Source organism: Aquila chrysaetos, chromosome 21, assembly GCF_900496995.4.
Source record: "Aquila chrysaetos chrysaetos chromosome 21, bAquChr1.4, whole genome shotgun sequence".
Lineage (NCBI taxonomy): Eukaryota > Metazoa > Chordata > Aves > Accipitriformes > Accipitridae > Aquila > Aquila chrysaetos.
Genome location: NC_044024.1, coordinates 11,396,346 through 11,413,526, shown reverse-complemented (window position 1 = coordinate 11,413,526; position 17,181 = coordinate 11,396,346). Strand labels below are relative to the sequence as shown.

General features: G+C 49.5%; 1 protein-coding gene across 15 annotated transcripts in view; it reads right to left on the bottom strand.

The window, feature by feature from the left end:
• Positions 1 to 2,689: 2,689 nt before the first annotated feature.
• The window catches only part of MED12 (mediator complex subunit 12), a 37,372-nt gene continuing 22,880 nt past the window's right edge, over positions 2,690 to 17,181 (bottom strand). For 2 of the 15 annotated variants that reach the window (XM_041118974.1, XM_029996733.2), the window contains 17 exons: positions 14,984 to 15,163; positions 14,727 to 14,798; positions 14,267 to 14,427; positions 14,013 to 14,174; positions 13,816 to 13,927; positions 13,478 to 13,567; positions 12,958 to 13,067; positions 12,319 to 12,454; positions 11,885 to 12,046; positions 10,980 to 11,357; positions 10,495 to 10,645; positions 10,087 to 10,292; positions 9,549 to 9,629; positions 9,087 to 9,304; positions 8,315 to 8,477; positions 5,165 to 5,600; positions 2,690 to 3,127 (listed from right to left, as the gene is read on the bottom strand). In XM_041118974.1, coding sequence (XP_040974908.1) covers positions 3,084 to 3,127; positions 5,165 to 5,600; positions 8,315 to 8,477; positions 9,087 to 9,304; positions 9,549 to 9,629; positions 10,087 to 10,292; positions 10,495 to 10,645; positions 10,980 to 11,357; positions 11,885 to 12,046; positions 12,319 to 12,454; positions 12,958 to 13,067; positions 13,478 to 13,567; positions 13,816 to 13,927; positions 14,013 to 14,174; positions 14,267 to 14,427; positions 14,727 to 14,798; positions 14,984 to 15,163 — 2,862 coding nt within the window. In that variant the 3' untranslated portion in view covers positions 2,690 to 3,083. Of the gene's footprint in view, positions 3,128 to 3,249; positions 5,601 to 8,314; positions 8,478 to 9,086; positions 9,305 to 9,548; positions 9,630 to 10,086; positions 10,293 to 10,494; positions 10,646 to 10,979; positions 11,358 to 11,884; positions 12,047 to 12,318; positions 12,455 to 12,957; positions 13,068 to 13,477; positions 13,568 to 13,815; positions 13,928 to 14,012; positions 14,175 to 14,266; positions 14,428 to 14,726; positions 14,799 to 14,983; positions 15,164 to 17,181 lie in introns of all 15 variants that reach the window. The other 13 variants (XR_005931030.1, XM_029996737.2, XM_041118975.1 and 10 more) reach the window with 13 other exon arrangements.

The following is a 17,181-nucleotide window of genomic DNA, read 5'->3' as shown; positions in this document are numbered from 1 at the left end:
ATTTTCTTGCACAACACCAGCTCTGATGGTGCCTGACAAGCCACCCTTGCCTGGGGCACAGTCCATGGGACCACCCATGCCAGGCTGTTGGGTAGGGTGAGTGTGTGGGGCATGACCTGCTCCTGCCCACCCATCACCCCACCGTGTCAAGACTTGTACAACCTCAGGCTTCTCCCCATGTGCTGGGCACACACCATGCAGCATTGCCTGCACATGCCTCCCGTGGACCCAGCCCAGGCACCCCTTGGGGCTGGCCCCTGGGCCCAGGGAGCCCAGCATCAAACACACACCCTACCGTGGACCAGCGGCCACAGCAGGGCAGCTGCATGTGTTACTCAATGGGCAGCATGTAGTAAAATCTCCCTGGTCGCCTCTGGCTCTGTCACAAGCAGCATTTAGCCACGACTCAGAGAAGGAGCAGAAGGGCTGGAAGCTGTCAGACCTGCTTAAAACCGCCGCAGCTCAGTGCTAACATGCAGCACAGCAGCGGTGGCTGCAAGGCACACAGCCAGGCTGGGCAGAGCGCAGCTCCCCAGACAGGCCCCATGCCATGACCAGGTCTTGCCCCAGTCCCCACATCCCCCCACAGCCTCCTGCACCTGCTGGAAACCTCTGGGCCGCCAGAGGGTCTTGGACACTGGCAGCCCTGGGTCTGTCACCACAATAGAGCTCTGGAGTCCTGCTCATCACACATAGACCTGACCTGCCAAGCATCCAGCATGGCTGCAGGAGCCTTTTGTGGGAGGAAAGAGTAGGGGCAGCCCCGTTGCTGGGCCATGCAATAATGTCCCCTGGCAGCAGGCACCTGGCCCCAGGGAGGGACATGTCCTTCCCTTTCCCCCAGTGAGGCAGCGTGGTCCCTGGGGCGCTTTCACCAGATCACTGGGGCCCTGAAGGGCACAAAGCAGGAGGTCAGCACCCGATTCCGTGCTCTCCTGCTGCAGCACCCTGCTCTGCCACAGCTGCCGTGCAAGCGGCAACCCACTGCACCCCCGCCCAGAGCTGCCCTGCCTTCTGCCACACCGCTCCAGTGCTGGCTGCTGCAGAGAGCCGGCCTCCCTCCCACCTCCGGCACGGCAGCAATGCAGAAAGCAGCATCCAAGATGCTGCTTGGCGCAGGCTCAGCTGCCTGCCAGGGCCGGCAGAGGAGGGGGCTGCCGGCCATGGCTGCACGCGGTAGGAAGAGGGGCTCATTCTGCCCAGAGACAGTGCCCAGTTCGCCCAGGCTGTGGCTCCGCTGGCCCTGGGGCACTCCCTGCCCGCGCCCCAGGCAGGATAGGGGGGAGCACAGCCCTCCTGCCCCAGCCATGGGTCCCACAGAGCAGGGGTTAGCTGACACAGCCACAGCTGTGAGCAGGGCTTCCACCTCTGGGGTCACCCTGTACAGGCTATAGGCAAGCAGAGCCCCTGGCACAGGCTAACCCTGGGGCATGAGGGGAGGGGGGCCTAACAGCCAGCCCAAGGCTGCTCCTCCCTAGCCTCATGGAAGGGCACAAGCAGGGATGCACACACATCTGTCCTCATTAATGAGGGTGTCCATCTCCATCAGGCCTGGCCAGCAATGCCTTCCAACCCACCTGCAACAACACAGCAAGAGCCTGGCACAGGTGCAAGGGCGGTGCAGTTTGGGGATGAGCAGGGCACAGGGTGCCAGGCAGCCCACATAGCTGTGCCCCTGAGAGCAGCCACGCGCCTGCTCCCGGGGAGGCAAGGGCTCAGCTCCAGTTCTTGGGGCAGCAGGCACAGGCCCATCAGCCAGCACATGGGGCACTGCCCTGAGTCACCAACATCCTTCACAGTAGTCTGAGCACAGCTGAGGACTAAAGCCCCAACATCCCTCCTTCTCTGCACTCCCTAAGCTTGCCTTCTTGCCATGGCCTACCCTACAGAACTGTTTATTTGCCCTTAGATTAAGATCCAGTGCAGCTCTTCCATGAGTCCCTGTGAGCCTCACCACATCCCACACCGAAGGGACAGAAGGAAGACATGGGTCAAGAAAAAGCTACCAGAGGGACCACAGGTCAAATGGTCCACAAGCAAATTGCTGAGGAAGAACCAAAGAGAAAAGAAAGGTGCTGGTGATGGCAGTTTCTAGGTTCAACAGACGGCAAGAATGCAGAGCACTAAGCTAAAGCAGCCTGCTACACAGAGAGATGAGACTCCTAGCATTAGCCAGGTCAGAAGTTGAGAATGCAGCACATTACCTATCCAGTGAAAGCACTGTGGCTGTCAGGAAGGAGCTAGCAGAGGAGCCTCGGTGCTTATCAGCAAAACCATGCTGTGATGAGAAGTGCACTCAGTCTGCAGCTCCTCCTAGACTGCAGAGGTACTAGCTTGAGCATCTCAGTAACTGCTGTGGCTGGGAAGCTGGGCTTGTTAGGGCTCAAAATTACCCTGCAATATACCTCCCTCTTGCTTTATACCTCTGTCCTGGTGGAACATGCCACAGACTACTAGTAAAGCTCTTAATCAACATAGAAATCCTACAAAGCTTGCACAAACTCTTGCAAGCATGTGAACACCAGCTCATGAAACAAACAGGGAATGGGGTCTTTCTTTCCCCAACCAAATTGTTTAGCCGTTCACAAAAGCTCTAGTGAGAAAGAGATAAAGACCATGTATATAGGTGCTGCTGAGCTGTACTGGGAGGAGTGCTGAGGAGGAAAGACAGGCTCTGAATACACACTCCTTTTGCAAAGTAAGCTCTCTGTATTCATCCAAGAATGTCTGCAGTATGGGGTTCATCTGGTATAAATAAAGTACAAAATTTTACAATGTCTTAATCATTATTTTAACAAAATACTAAAAACTGAGTAAAAACTGAAACCAAAGTGGGAAGGGAGACTATCAGCCACAAGGGATCTCCATAAACATTTGTAGAAATTGGATAATAAAAACACTTTCTCTGTACAATAAAACCATCCTCCTGGCATCTCCCTGTGAGACGGGCAGCAGCAGCAGCACTGGGAGCACAGGCCCAGGGACAGAGGTTGGGGGCAGCCCCAGTTTGTAGGTCAGGCTGAAGAGGCTGTATCCAGTCCACAGTGATGTCTCCCTCCTGGATGAGGCTGAAGTGCCACAGATCAGTAGCGTCCAAACGGGTTGTTGTTCTGCTGTGTCTGTGTATCTGTTGAGGTCAAGACAGAGTTAGACAGTCACAAGGTGTGGTTCAGAAAAAGAGATCCCTCTCCCCACATCACCAGCACAGTATGAGGAGTGTGTCGCAGGCTGTGAGAAGAAAAATATAACCTTTATGGCACTCCCTGCTCTGGTCATTTGTCTGAGCCTTTAGGCAGCAGCACAGTCAGGACCCCACATTCTTTAAGGAAGACAGGTATGTGCCAGTCCCGATCCTGAAGCTTCTCCAGAGGAGGTCTCTCCATCACTCGTGGTGGAACTGGTGCACCATAACAAAGCCCTGAAAGGTGGCAGCTAGCTGGGAGGATGACTTTATGGATGAATTATTTCCGATTTTGAAAGAAAATCAGCCCTATAAGATTGCACAACACCTGCAGCCCCACAAGCTGCTCAGACAGCTAGTGTCAAACACTCATCCTGAGGCACACCCAGAAACCAGAGTTAGTGAAGGTTTCAAACTACCCTGGCTCCCTGTCACTATCTCAGTACAAATGAAGGACATGCCCAAAGGACTTCCAGATGGCACAAAAAGGACAGGAAACATGGTAAAGATATATTCAAGAACCTAATGAACTTCCAAACTGCTGGGACTGATGTTTTGTGATATACAGTGCTCAGAGTACACTTGGGTACTGTCCGATTAATAGAATTCTGTAGTTTTTTTCCTGAAACCCCATCAGCGTGTTTGAACCTAAGTCAGACTAAGTAAAAGGAGACCAGTGTAACCTGGCTAGCCTGCTCTCCTTCTCAACTCCGCTGCACAACAGCACATTCAGGGATAACCTGGAGCCTCCTAAAGCAGCCTATCCTGGGCCCAAAGTATTCTTGTCCCCCTCCTACAGGTTGTTCCTGGTTTATGTCCTGCTTTCCACTCCATCCCAGACAGTACAAATATGAACTCCAGATGGTGCCTGGTGGAACTGATGCAAACCCAATGAGGGAGCATGGAAGCTGCACGCTGACACATGGCTGCATTGGACCCATGTATCTGTTCCACATAGAACAGCTCCATTTGCTGTACAGGCAAGATACAAAAATATGTCTTTCTGCTATATTCAGATTCTTATATGAGGTCTTCCTATGCTTGAATGTCCTGGCTGGGATCCTTGCACGGGCTTGTGGTTTGTGAATCAGGCTAGTGGGAAATTTAGCACATTAAAACTCCTGGTTTGGGGAGGGTTTTTTGGTCACAAGGACTAAGAATTTTCCATCAGGGAGCAAGTATAAGCACAGTTTCCAAGCCCCCACTCCACACGTTATTATATCTAGCACAGTCTCACACTTAATGCACTGCAAAAAAACCCTGTGCAGTCCATTTCTGGGCATTTTCATAGCATATCTGTCATTTTTATGGCAGAAAAGCCAGTGAGGTGACAGTAAAACAGCAGGCCATTCAGAAGGGAACAGCACAGACACTGGGTTCTGTTTCTAGATCTCCCAGCCAGTAGTTCAGTGCAGATTATAGGAATACAGTGCCAGATGAAACACCACCTATGCCATTACCCTGTCTGTGACAGCAGCCACAGAAGCCCACAGAACACCGCAAACACAGCAAGTGTGCAGCAACACTTCCCAGAGTACCCTCCCTGCCTCCAAGAAGTCTTGCCCTGATCACAAGAACACAGTATCTCTGGGTCATCCACCAAGTGAGTGCCCCAGGGTTACAGCCTTCTTGTGCACCTCAGAGGTCATCTGCAGCAGAGGAAATACCTCTGAATGCTTTAAAGCTTCATACTGCATCCTTTCAGGAAAGCTGCATGGCAGCCCCTACAAAGTCTAAGCTCCCTTGCCCCTCTGCAAGCAGCAGAAGGAAGGTCTGGAAGGTTGCTCACAAGCTGGCAAACTCTGCCTGCCCTGCTGCTGTGCCCCCTTGGGCCAGGAGCTCCAAGTCCTGATGCCAAATCCCTGCCAGCACCATTTATGGTCTCAGACAGTCTGGTTTGGCCTTGCTTCTCTACACCAGGGTACCTGCAACAGAAAATGGTGGGAGGAGACTAGGGACAGGATCAAGAACATTAAGGCTTACTAGAAAGCTGTTGCTGAAGCTGTCGAACCAGAGCAGCTGTTTGCTGCTGCTGCTGTGTCTGCTGAAGGCCCTGGCGCTGGAACTGCAAAGACAGAAACGTAGTTATAGCCACACCACCTGGCTGGCAGCCTCGGCATTCACACAGGTCCTGGGAAGCGCAGGGGAGGGAGAAGGGGGGGATGCAGGTGGAGCACCGTTGGATTTGTGCTGGTCTATCACGTCCCTCTGCCTCTGAGGGAACACTCACAATGGGCTGCTGGGGGGGAAGAGCCTGCATCCCCAGCCCTGGGGGCTGGCCCTGTGCCTGTGGCTGAGGCACTGTGGAGACCTGGGGTTGCTGCTGCGGCTGTGGCTGCGGCGGCTGCGGCTGCTGCTGCTGTTGCTGTTGCTGCTGCTGCTGCTGCTGTTGCTGCTGCTGCTGCTGTTGCTGCTGCTGCTGTAAAGACAGAAGAGAAGGGACCATCAGGGAACTGTCTGGGCAATGCGCACAGCAACAGGGCACAGGAAGGGCTGAAGGAGGAAGGACATTCTGTGCAGTAACATATCCTCTTACACCATTTTCCTTACAGGTACTTAAATTACACAAATTTCACCAGGACCCTGCCCTGGGCTGAGAAATGTCAAGAAATACAGGGACAATAACAAAGTTCTCCTGCAAGATGAGGTAACAATAGATGTCAGGAAATGAACTACAAGTCTACCGGTCAGCTGGGGGAATGACCAGGAGCAAATAAGATACAAGAACAGAAACCAACTAAGAGCTACCTCAAGACGTTGGCTGATTCATCTCTCGCCTCCTGGTTAAGATCAGCAATACTGACTTCACTGAGTATTTGCCTGACCTGTTCTTGAAATTTTTCCAGAGATAGCAAGAGCTCCTATAACCTTCCTACACAATCCATTCCAGGTCACAGTTACTCCTACCACTGGAATTTTCCCTAATCTCTACTCAGAATTTCATATGTTGTAACTTAAGGCCATTTCTTGTCTACAGCCAAGGGACAAGAACAGATAAGGGGGTTTTGGCTTTTTTTGAAGACAAAAGATTTGGAGACTTATCTCTCCTCTTGTCTCTGCCTCTCTAACTCAACACCCAGCTATTTCAGCCTTTCCTTCTCAGTCACATTCCCCAACTCTTTGATCTATCTTGCTGCCCTTCTCTGCCACTCATGCCAGCTGGTGTTGCACTTCAGTAAAAGGATGTGGATAAAACTGGATGCAGTGCTCCAACCTAGATGTTGACAGAACTAGTTACGGTGAGAATATTCAGCATGTTGAACTTGGAGTCAGATTATACCCACAGTCTCAAGGTTTTTTTCATTTTTCCCATCTGCCAATGTAGTTTTGAAGTCTCTAGATCAACAGAAGAATTTCTAGCAGAAATAGAAAACTACTAATGCTATCATAAAAAACCAATGTGGTGATGCTAGGTACAGTTCCAATCACTGGCTCAAAAGGATAAGGTTCAAACCTTGGACAGACTCAGAAAACAGACAAAAATACAATCAGGAGAAGGGACAGGATCTTATGCAAGGAGCTTAGAAAAACCTGACCTATAGAAGCTGCAAATGCTCCCTAGGAATACATTGGGTAAACATCAGAGAGAAAGAAGAGCCAGTAAACAACAGGAAACAGTGGACAATAATAATTGGATACAAGAAAGAGTCACAAACACATTGAGGCTGGGATCAAGGATTCAACACAAAGGCAGTTTCTAGAACAGCCTCCTAACTTCCATCTTAAACCAGTCTGGCCACTTAGGTTCTTGAAATGGATGCTATGACCTGGGTATACAAGAAAGCAGATGACTGACTAAATGAGCCAGGATACCCCTCCCAATTTCATGTCCTACCTTCTTGCAACAGCTGACTACCAACCTATGCAAGACAAACCAAAAGGCCATCTGTCCTTTCTACAAGCCACTGCATCATGACAGTCAACTCAAGCACCAGGAGTCTGTTATGTATCTGGTATGCCTCTGATAATGCTGCAGGAGTCACAGTAACAGGGGAGATTTTGGGCACTCCACTTTTTTTAATTTTTTTAAGCAACCAAGCAATGTCAGCTAAAAGCTGAAGGTATGCATGAAGTTACTGAGCTAGAAGTGCAAGCAATTTGTCTGAGGCATGTTCTTTTTCTAAATATGAGTGATGGAGAATGCTAAAAGAAACCAAGTGAATAGTCAGGGGTGCTACTCATCAAAAGGACTAAAAGCTGCTGACGGTGCTACAGACATTCTCTTGTCCAGTGCAAGGCAGCGGTTCTCAAATACTGCTGACTGCAGCTCTCTGCAGGAACCACTGACTCGCTCAGGCCCCTCTCAGAACAAAAAGCCTCAGCACTCCCTGCCATGTAGTCTCCCCATATTCTACAGGTTTGCTAGGCCTTGTCATAAGGTACGCAATTCACCAATTAACCCAAATTATTTCTGTGTTTCTCTGTCAATTCAATACATTTCTGTAACTCCACGAAATTTACTTATATCTGCATATTATATAAGTATTTAATATTCATAAGACCATAATGCAAATCCATGGAATACTCATGTCTGTTGACACGCGCGTGAACTTCTCAAAACCTAGAGTTGGGTCTAACAGCTTACTTTAGACCAGTTTTCACCATCTGCTGTTAGATACAGAGTACATGGACTGATTCACACTAGATTTCCTGCCATTGGAAACCGCAACCGATGGTTACTTTGATCTTATGAAAAATGCAGATATGACCCTAAAAATGATCTTGTAAGGAACAACTCTACCTGCTCTTGTGTGGGGAAAGGGATTTTCACTTTGTAGCTCCTGCAACACTTCTAAGACAGCTAGCTTTCTGCACAATCTTATGGGCTCAGCTGGAGCAGGAAGAGGTGGGATGCAGGCCACAGAGGACTAAACGGACCTTTACTGCTCCTAACTTCCCTTTAGCTCATGCTGGGTGACTAGCAAAAGGCAGTGCAGCAGATGTCTCCATCAGGGGAGGCAGGCTCTAAGGAAGGGAGAACCACCTAGCAAATTATTACAGACAGCCCCCAACAGAGTTGACACCGTTCCTGGCACAGAGGGGCAGAGCAGAGCATGGCTGACACAGAGGTAAGCAGCACTGGGCAAGCCTCCTCCAGCTCCAGCAGCCTTCCTCTTGTCAGCAACCACTCACCCTCAGCATCTGCTGCTGCTGTTGCTGCTGCTGCCTCAGGTACTGCTGCTGCTGCTGGTCAGGCAGTATCTGGCTGGGTCGAATTCCTGAGGGGACTCCTTGTGGACCCAAATGGTTCATCCCACTCATCATGGGGGCCTGCTGTATTGACTGGTGAGGAAACCTGCAAGAGAAAGGGACAAGCTCAGGGAGTAAGATTCACGGGCAGCCAGCTTCTTTAATCTAAACCCAACTTCTGCTATCAACAAGACAGACAGCCCAAACAGCCCCTTGCAATCCATGCTGCCTCTCTGCAGAAAGGTGAGGGACACCAGGGCCTCTCAAGGGTTTCATCCAACCTGCTTTTCTAGAAGCCCTAAATAACAGTCCTTGGCCCACTGTTCTGCACAGTTTGCCTGCTGGATTTATGCCTGCTCAGGACCAGTGGAAATCCCAGATCTAGCCCTTGGATGGTGATCTGCTGGTTAGATTTAAAACAAAAACTATGACTTCCCCAGGTAATTTTTCTCATACTTCACAATTCCATCTTTCTCTGGCTGGTAACACTGTCTAGTGCCTGCGATTAGCATCTCTGAATTTCACCGTCTCTCTGTTTCTTCCCAGGACTGAAAGCTGGATAAATATGTTCCCCTGGGGGTGCGAAGGACTTGGACGCTGTATAACACAGCGGGGAGAACAGGCTTTTCACAGATTGCTGTTAGGGTTGTCTGAGCAGAGCAGGGAAGCCCTTGATGAAATACAGCTTATTAAAATCCAGTAGGGTGCGAGGTACCTCTGTGTGTTGCCCAAGGTGTGCCCATAGCCAGGGGCCTGCTGGTGTACGTAGCCACTTGGTCTCTGCTGCATCTGTCTAACAGGATCCACCAGGGCAGGATTAGAGCTGGGGTGGGAATTCTGATAGGGCTGGCCAGAATAGGTAGGAGGTACCATTGTGCCTGACTGGGAGGGGTGCTGCTGAAGGCCTATGTGGGAGACGTAAGGTGTGTAACCCTGAAATGAAACAATAAGCTTTTATCAGTCATGGGGTATGGCACAAAAGAGAATTTGGAACACAGGACATCAGCCTCCTGTAAATACTGTCACAAGGCTACTCATCTCTGGGATTCAGATTCATGTTGCCTACTAAATGAGGAGTGAGAAGAGCCAAGAGGTTTCAGGATATAGCAGCAGAAATGAAGATGCTGCCCTGTGCTGGAGCCAGATTCCAGTCTTACCTGCGGTCACTGCCACTTACCTGGGAGGGCTGCAGTGCTCCATAGGATGGGGTTGGAGCCATCTGGCGCACGGGCTGCTGTCCCATTATGCCTTGGCCCTGCTGGAAGGCAACAGAGAAACACTTTTTTCAACATCTGCAAAGGGCAGGACACTGCTGCTCTCTTCTCGGCAGCTCTCACCAAACCAGACAACCTATGAGGCTGCTGCACAGCATGCAGATGCTAATGACTTCTACCTCACTCTGACTTGGGACAAATAGGCCACTAACATCCCTACCACCCCCACAGCCAGGATATGCCCCTCTCTCTGCCCACCAGCCACAGATGCCCCAGTGTACCTCACTGACAGCCTCCACCAACTGTTAGTGATGTGGGCCCACAAAGCAGGTGGCAAACACGGTGCTACACCAGAGGAACAGGCACAAGAGACAACATCTTTCCAGGGCAGAAATAAAGACAAGGTTGGAGAGTTCTGGCTAGAAGGGATAGCCCCAGCAAACAGCTTGGGCTTGCTGTACTGTGGGGTCCAGCAACAGCAAGAGCACAGCTCTGACTTACCAACTTCGCTTGAAGCTGCTGCCTCAGTATCTGTCCCTGGGACACTGGAGGCTGCTGTCTGTACACTGCTGGCTTGTAGGAGGGGTCAATGCCCATCATGCTCCCCATCCCTGGAGGCAGCACACCACTATAGGGAGGACGACTCTGAACAAGTTTCCCCAGTGGCATGCGTACAGGTCTGTAGGATGTATCCAGGCGAGGGCCACCTGCAAGAGGAAGAGAAACACACTGACTAGTCACATGCTATTGCTGAGCCTTCTAGCTCCAGAATGACTGTTCACCACTGTATCTAGACATGACAGGCAAAAGGGGAAAGTGTAGGGACCTGCGTAGGACAATCTCACAGAAGGGGTTCTTACAAGAGGTTCCCAAAGAGGTGCAACATGCTCACCTCTCCTGTGCACCTACCTGCTGGAAGAGGCTGATTCTGGGCATAGAGACCCACTGGTGATTGCCCATACGCCAGCCTCGACATAGTGCTTCCTGACTGATGATGCAAGAGATCTGTAGGCATACCAACTCCATATGAAACCCCTCGGCTAGGGCCCAACACAAAATCCTGCAAAGACAAAGAAGGAGTAAGAAAGATCAATGTGCACTGGGAATTCATGGATGGATGAAGAATATGAAAGGGTTGTAAAGTCCACAGGAGGAAGCCTGGAATGCTCTCTGAGCCAGGCAGCCTCCTTCCTGCCCATCAGGGATTAAGAAAACGTTTGCCCTGCCCCAGGCAAGAGAGAGCAGGAGAGAGCTCCAGCACTCCCAGCTGAGAGGAAACACATCCCATCTTCACCATTACACCACTCTCAGGCTCCTCAGGAAGACTCAAGGGAGTGCTCTGTGACTAGGAGAGGTGGACATAGGAGGTCCATAGCTGTTGGGCAGTCAGTTACCTCAGTTTTGCTGGCAGATTGGTTGCGTTTCTTGGTTTTGCTCTGTTTCTTCTTGCGTTCTTCAGTAGATGTGGCAGGATTGGAGCTTGTTTTATCAGCCTTGGCTGGTTCTGCAGCTTTCTTCTCTGGCTCCAAAGCCACGGGTGTAGGAGGCTCTTCCTCCTCAGGGGGCAGTGGCAACGGCTCCAGGTAGTAACTGCGGGGCTTGGGTTTCAAGTGCGTGTGGTACAGAAGAAGCCTCTGCTGCTCCTCAAATCTAGACACCTTGCGATCCACCCGGACTGTCCCAAACCATCCCCAGGAGAGGGGGGCTGAGTGCTTTAAGCCCTCAAACAGATCCCAAGGGGAAATCTTCTGCTTTGTAGAGACTTGCAAACCCTTTAAAGCAAAAGAAATAAGAACCTCCAAGTCCCTGTTGTTTCTCCTATGAAGGTACAGGAAACAGTGCTTTCCTCAGGCTCTACTCCACATGTCCCAGTAAACAGCCTGAGCCCCTACTAGTGGTCCCAGCTCTTCCACGTGGCAAAGCAGTGATTTCTAAAGGCCTTCATCAACAACTGCTACTCTCCTTCATCCCATCTCTGCCAGTCTTCTGCACACTGGCACTGCCCAGTAACTCGTGCAACAGGGAATATGGGTTTCTCTTTACGCTTTATACAGCCGTAAGTACAAAATAAAAGTTTTAATAACTTCTCAGGCCACGTACCACCAAGCATTAACACCCAGATTTGCCCTTTTTGGCTACGGTTATGTGCCAGATTGTCTGCGTGCAGCCAGCCACTTCAAGCTCAGCAGGCAAGGCGCTGCATACAGATGCCTCCCAAGGTGTTCCCTGATGCCTTGAGTCTACACAAGGTGACACCTCCACTCAGGAGCTGTGATGCAGACAAAAAAGCTTCACTTACCTCCTTTTTAAAGATGGAGTCAAATCCAGCTATTTTATTGCCTTTGGTGTCAATGAGGGATCCCTGAGGTTCACAGGTGATCACATCTCGTGTCTGCTTGGGAAGCGGCAGCAGCTGTCGCACCTTCTCCAGGCTGTCAGATTGTCGGTCCCCCAGCTCTTTCTGCACAAGTGGAATAGAGAAGACTTGAAGAATCACTCAGAAGAAGTCATCCAAAGCCTACGTGTGCCTCTTCTGGTGTCAGCCTCCTTCCCTGCATTACTTCTCACCTTTGCACCCTTCAGCCCTACAGAGCCATTGGGGCCACCCACACTGCTTCATCTAAACAGCAGCAACAGGACAAGTACCATTCGTGAGACATAGGTAAATCTGCATAGTTGGACAACCACGACACAGCACACACTGCTCCCCATACAGGGCCTGGTGTCCCTCACCCTGAGTTTCTTGACAAGATTCATGTATGCCCGCTTGTTCTCCTCCATGCTGCCCTGAGAAATGCTGGACATATCAGCAGCCAGCGTGCCATTGATGAGAACACTCAGCATGTCCAACACGGTGGTGAAGAGCTCACTGTTGGTCAGAGCAGAAAGGTCAAAGTCACCTGAGAAGCAGATATAAAGCCTCTGCCATCACAGTAACACCAAACATTATTAGATTGCCAAGAGTACTGCCTACAGTCAGAAGTGCCAAGTGCTCTTCAGACTAACCTCCCACACTAATCCTCCTTTTGCTTATACACCATAGGGTGTTCACACTTGAGTCAAGTGCCGTATCACAGATTAAGACTGGTCTCCTGTCTATCCATTCAGCTTCTCCAAAAAGCAGGCCCAGACTCAGCTCTCCCCTGCTTATCTTCTGCATCTGGAAAGCCAAGTTTGCTCTGGATATGTCAGAGTGCACTTGGATACCAGGACCCAGGTTGTAGCCTGCTATTACTCCGAAGTGTCTTTCAGCTGTCACAGTACTTCTGACAGATCATGTAGAGAGACAGCTAGCTCACATGAGAAAAGGGGCCATGCTAACAACTGCCTCCCTTGGAAAATGTATGGATCAGAAGTCAGCCAGAAAGTTACTTGTTTGACTGCATGTCTACGGTGCCACTGCTGATGATGTCCAAGAGAAGCACAGCCCATTCAGTCGTCTGCTGTGTACTGCGCTGAACTGTGTCAAACATTCCTCCCACCTGGCAGAGAAAAGTAGTTTAGTCACAAGGACACCATTAAAAGTGAGAAAGGAGCCTAAACCAGAGCAACTCCTGTGCTACAGCAACTCCTACTGAGAGCTGAAGGAGACTGCAGTCAGCAGGACAAACCTCTGATGCAAGCAGTAGTGTTGTGGACTGCAAAAGCATTGAAATGGGAAGGCACATCTCCAAAACAGAGACCAAGGCTGTGGATTTCATCCTAGTGAAATAGAGCAAGGGAGTTTCTCCATGCACGCTATCCCACTCAGGGCTCAAGCAGCAAAAGTGCCTCTACTTCCTTGCCACTGGACATATATGGCCCCTCCAGTGTATGCATATTCCAAAAGAAGGAAAAAAGGCAGACAACTCTTCACCCCATATGGTTAAGCTTTTTTTCTGCAACTGCTCACCAAATTCAGCCGCAGTTTCAGGGCTTCATGCATCAGCTGCTTGGCTTTGCAGTCATCTTGGTACTGATCTTCCCGCCAATTCGTAACAATCTAAGAAATTTAAGAGAGAGGACAGAACTCACAAGCTGTACACTGAAGTTTATACAGAGCAGCTTGTACCGCCCGCTGTCCAGTGACTCAGAGATGGTCAGCTCAAGCACCCTATACCACCCAGGGTAAGATCTTTGCCTTATTGAGCATATAATCAGACAGGCAACATCCCTGAGGACACGCCCAATAGCCTGCCTGCTGGAGGAGTAAGCCCTTGAGGAAAGAGAGGGGAGAAGCAAGATACCTACCTGCTGGACCTGACTGTACAGAGAGGTAAGGAGCCCTTCCCGCTGCTCATCCTGTCCCTTCAAGCATGTTAGCACCAGTGACAGAAACGGCTGCTGGCTCAGGAGGGACATGCTGCAGAGAGAATAGAGATGGAGCTATACTGCCAGGCTGGGGGATCAGCACTGCAAGCATTGCCTGCCCTCTCCCCAGGACTCACCTCTTCTGCTTCTGGCGGTCCCGCTCTTTGCGGGACGATGACCCCAAATGTTGTCCTTTCTCCAGTTCTTCTCCAGCAGCTTTCAGCACATGGCCCTGCACTGATGTTGGAAGCTTGGCAATCAGAGGGGCCACCAGCCACACTCCTGATCTCTCCAGGGAGCTGTGACAACACAGGAGAGAAAAGCAGTTTGCAATCCAACCTATGATTTCAGAGTTGTCTACAAGGAAGCTGCATGCTGAGACTACACGTACCTGAGGATGGGTTTGGATTTGTTGCTGGCAGGCGTAGCACTTGCTGAGCTACTGATATTGTTGACTCCATTACCAGCAGAGCTAGCAGAGCTGGTCTCTGCTGACTGCTGGAATACCTCAATGGTGGCCTTGGCGATATTTTCTAACAAGGAGTTCATCTCCTGGAGATAGGGAAGAAAAGACAGCCAAGTCCTTCTCTAAGAGCACGCACTGACAGAGCTTGCATATTTCAACACAGCTCAGTACAAACCCACTTTGCCAACTTCCCCATGGCTGCTAGCCTTCAGGTCTCAGACTCATGGCATCCTTCTCATGCTTGGCTTTCACAAGCCTGACTCCCTCTTTGTTTACTTTCTCTCTACTCCCACTTCTGCCAGGCCACCTCCCCACCACCTCACAAGCAGCCACCTCAACACTGGCAACACACATCCCTGTATGGTCCCTCTGAGTAGAAACTCACATTGTTTGCTGTCTGCTTAATCATGAGCTGCAGCTCCAGCGAGGACTGCCTCATGGTCCACTGGTCCAGATTCTGCAACACACACACACACATATTTCATGAGTCCTTATCTCAGTTCAAACTACGTCAACCCAGACCCTCAGCTCCCATGATAATGAGTGTCACACCCCTCAGAGGGCTGCATTTTGGACAACCCCACTCTAACACTACATTAGGCAATTACTAGGACACTCTTAGATTCTGCCAGTAGCCTGCACCTGTAAGATGCGTTTAATCCTCTGGCGCTGAGGATTTTCTCCTTCCTCATTGTCCAGCAGCCGGTGTGGATAACAAATCAGCTGCATCAGCCTCTGGGCCTGTGTGCTGCTCAGGACAGGATCCTGCAAGTCATTGCTGTCTTCACAGAGGGACTTCAGACATCGCTCACCTACCCACTCCTGCAAGGCAAAGGCAGAGTCAGCACAGTCAAACTGACGTTTGATTCCAAACCAGCACCCCTGCTTTCAATCTCAGAGAGATGCAGGGAACATGTCAAACTCAAAAACCTTATTAGTATGCAGCTATGCCTGATAATCATTTCTCTTCATGAACTGTACTATCCCCATTCAGCAGGCGTCAGGCACAGCACAGCAATCACAACAGAGGAAACATCAACTTTGACAAATCAGTAGAGGTGAAACACAGTAGCTGATTTAACAGTACACAGTCACTGCCATGCCCAGGCTCCATCAAGACTGCTGCTTGGGCTCAAAAGATCAAAAGGGATCACTTAAAATTATTTGGTCTATTTCCTGCACAATAAAGCCCTGGAGCTGTCCTAAATTAAATAATTCAGGGCTGCAACTAAGGCTAAACTAGAACACATCTTAGGGAAAAGCACACCCCTTAATTCTCAAATAGTGATGGAAAACACACTGCCATCCTTAGTAAAAACCAATGACTTTACTTCTCAAAGCCTGGAAAGGGAAACAACTGACTGGATGCAAGCCATTTATAAAGTCACAAATCATGAGGAGAAGATAGACAGAAAACTATTATTGTCAGCCTCCCAATTTCAGTTAGTGGTCCCTAAATGTATAATAATAATAAAGGCAGCAGTTTCTAAAACAAACATGAGGCAGGTACTTCTTCACACAATTTACAGTTAACCTGCAGCATTTGTTACTGCAGGATTTTTCCATATTGAAAATCAATTAGGCAAATTCGTGAAATTAAAATCTACAGAGAACTGCTATATAAGCACTTTTGCAGCTGCAGAGCAAGCCTGATCAGAGAATTCTTCCACTGAGAAGTGACAACCAGAAGAAAAGAGATGAGGATCCAGTTCATGAAGCACAGGGTGCTGCCTAGAAAGCTGGGAACAGTCCCTCTCAGCAGCAGACAGCACCCTAAGCACTAAGTAGAGCACAAAGATCAGAAAGGCTAAATCTCTGGTTTGAAACGCTTGTGAAACCACAGCCTAGATCTTCAACTTCATCCCACATGAAGTTTCCACTTTGCCAATACATGTGATCTGGCAATTTCTCCAATGCCTATTGCATTTCTCCCCTTCAATATCACTACATCATAATCTCTTGGAACTTCTCTTCCTTGTGTACGTAATATGCATATCCTTGGGAAGACCCTTTTTGTCACTTGCTCAGCTTCCTACAAGAACTCAAGACTTCATCTCTGATCCACTTCATTGGTATAATCTCACAAATAAATATGAAGTCAACTACGATCTTCAACCTTGAGGGACTTCTAGCCTCTCTCTCTGCAACATTTCTTTACAAAACAGACACCTGCACAGGCTTCATATTACTGAAACAGAGCCCTTGCCTCTTCACAGAAGAGCACTATGAAAGTGTTGTCCACAGCGCTTGGAAAACTCCACCATCCCAATCACCAGATTCAGGTTAGCACCTTTGACTCAAACCTCCCTCTTGGTTCCCACTGTGGTTTATCACAGCTCTATGACATGAACCTTTTCAAAAGGCCAGTCACAATTACATTTATTAATTTAAACAGGCTAAAGGGCAGACCAGCAACTATGCCATAATCATTTGCACCAAAGAAACCTTTAACTTAATTCTATAATCTGCTCCTTTTACCCACCCCCTCATGATGAAGTCTATTATAAAATATACACCTGAATAGGACATGCAACATTTCCCGAGTTTGAGAAATCACAACCTATAGTTTAAGGTATTCTACAGACATTTCAGAATTGATAGCATGAGTTCTGCAGCATCCACTGCTCACACTGGAGGTGCCAATATTACACACATCATTTTACTAGCCCTTTACAGCTGCAGGAACCCTGCAGGAGCTCTGGGACAATTTGGTGGTACTCACTGGTGTCTATCGGAATGCTCATTCCTACATAACCTGTGCTGCCAACAATTGACATGAGTAGCGATACCCGACACTGCTACTCCCTCCTGTACACACACACACACTTACTTTCTACCTA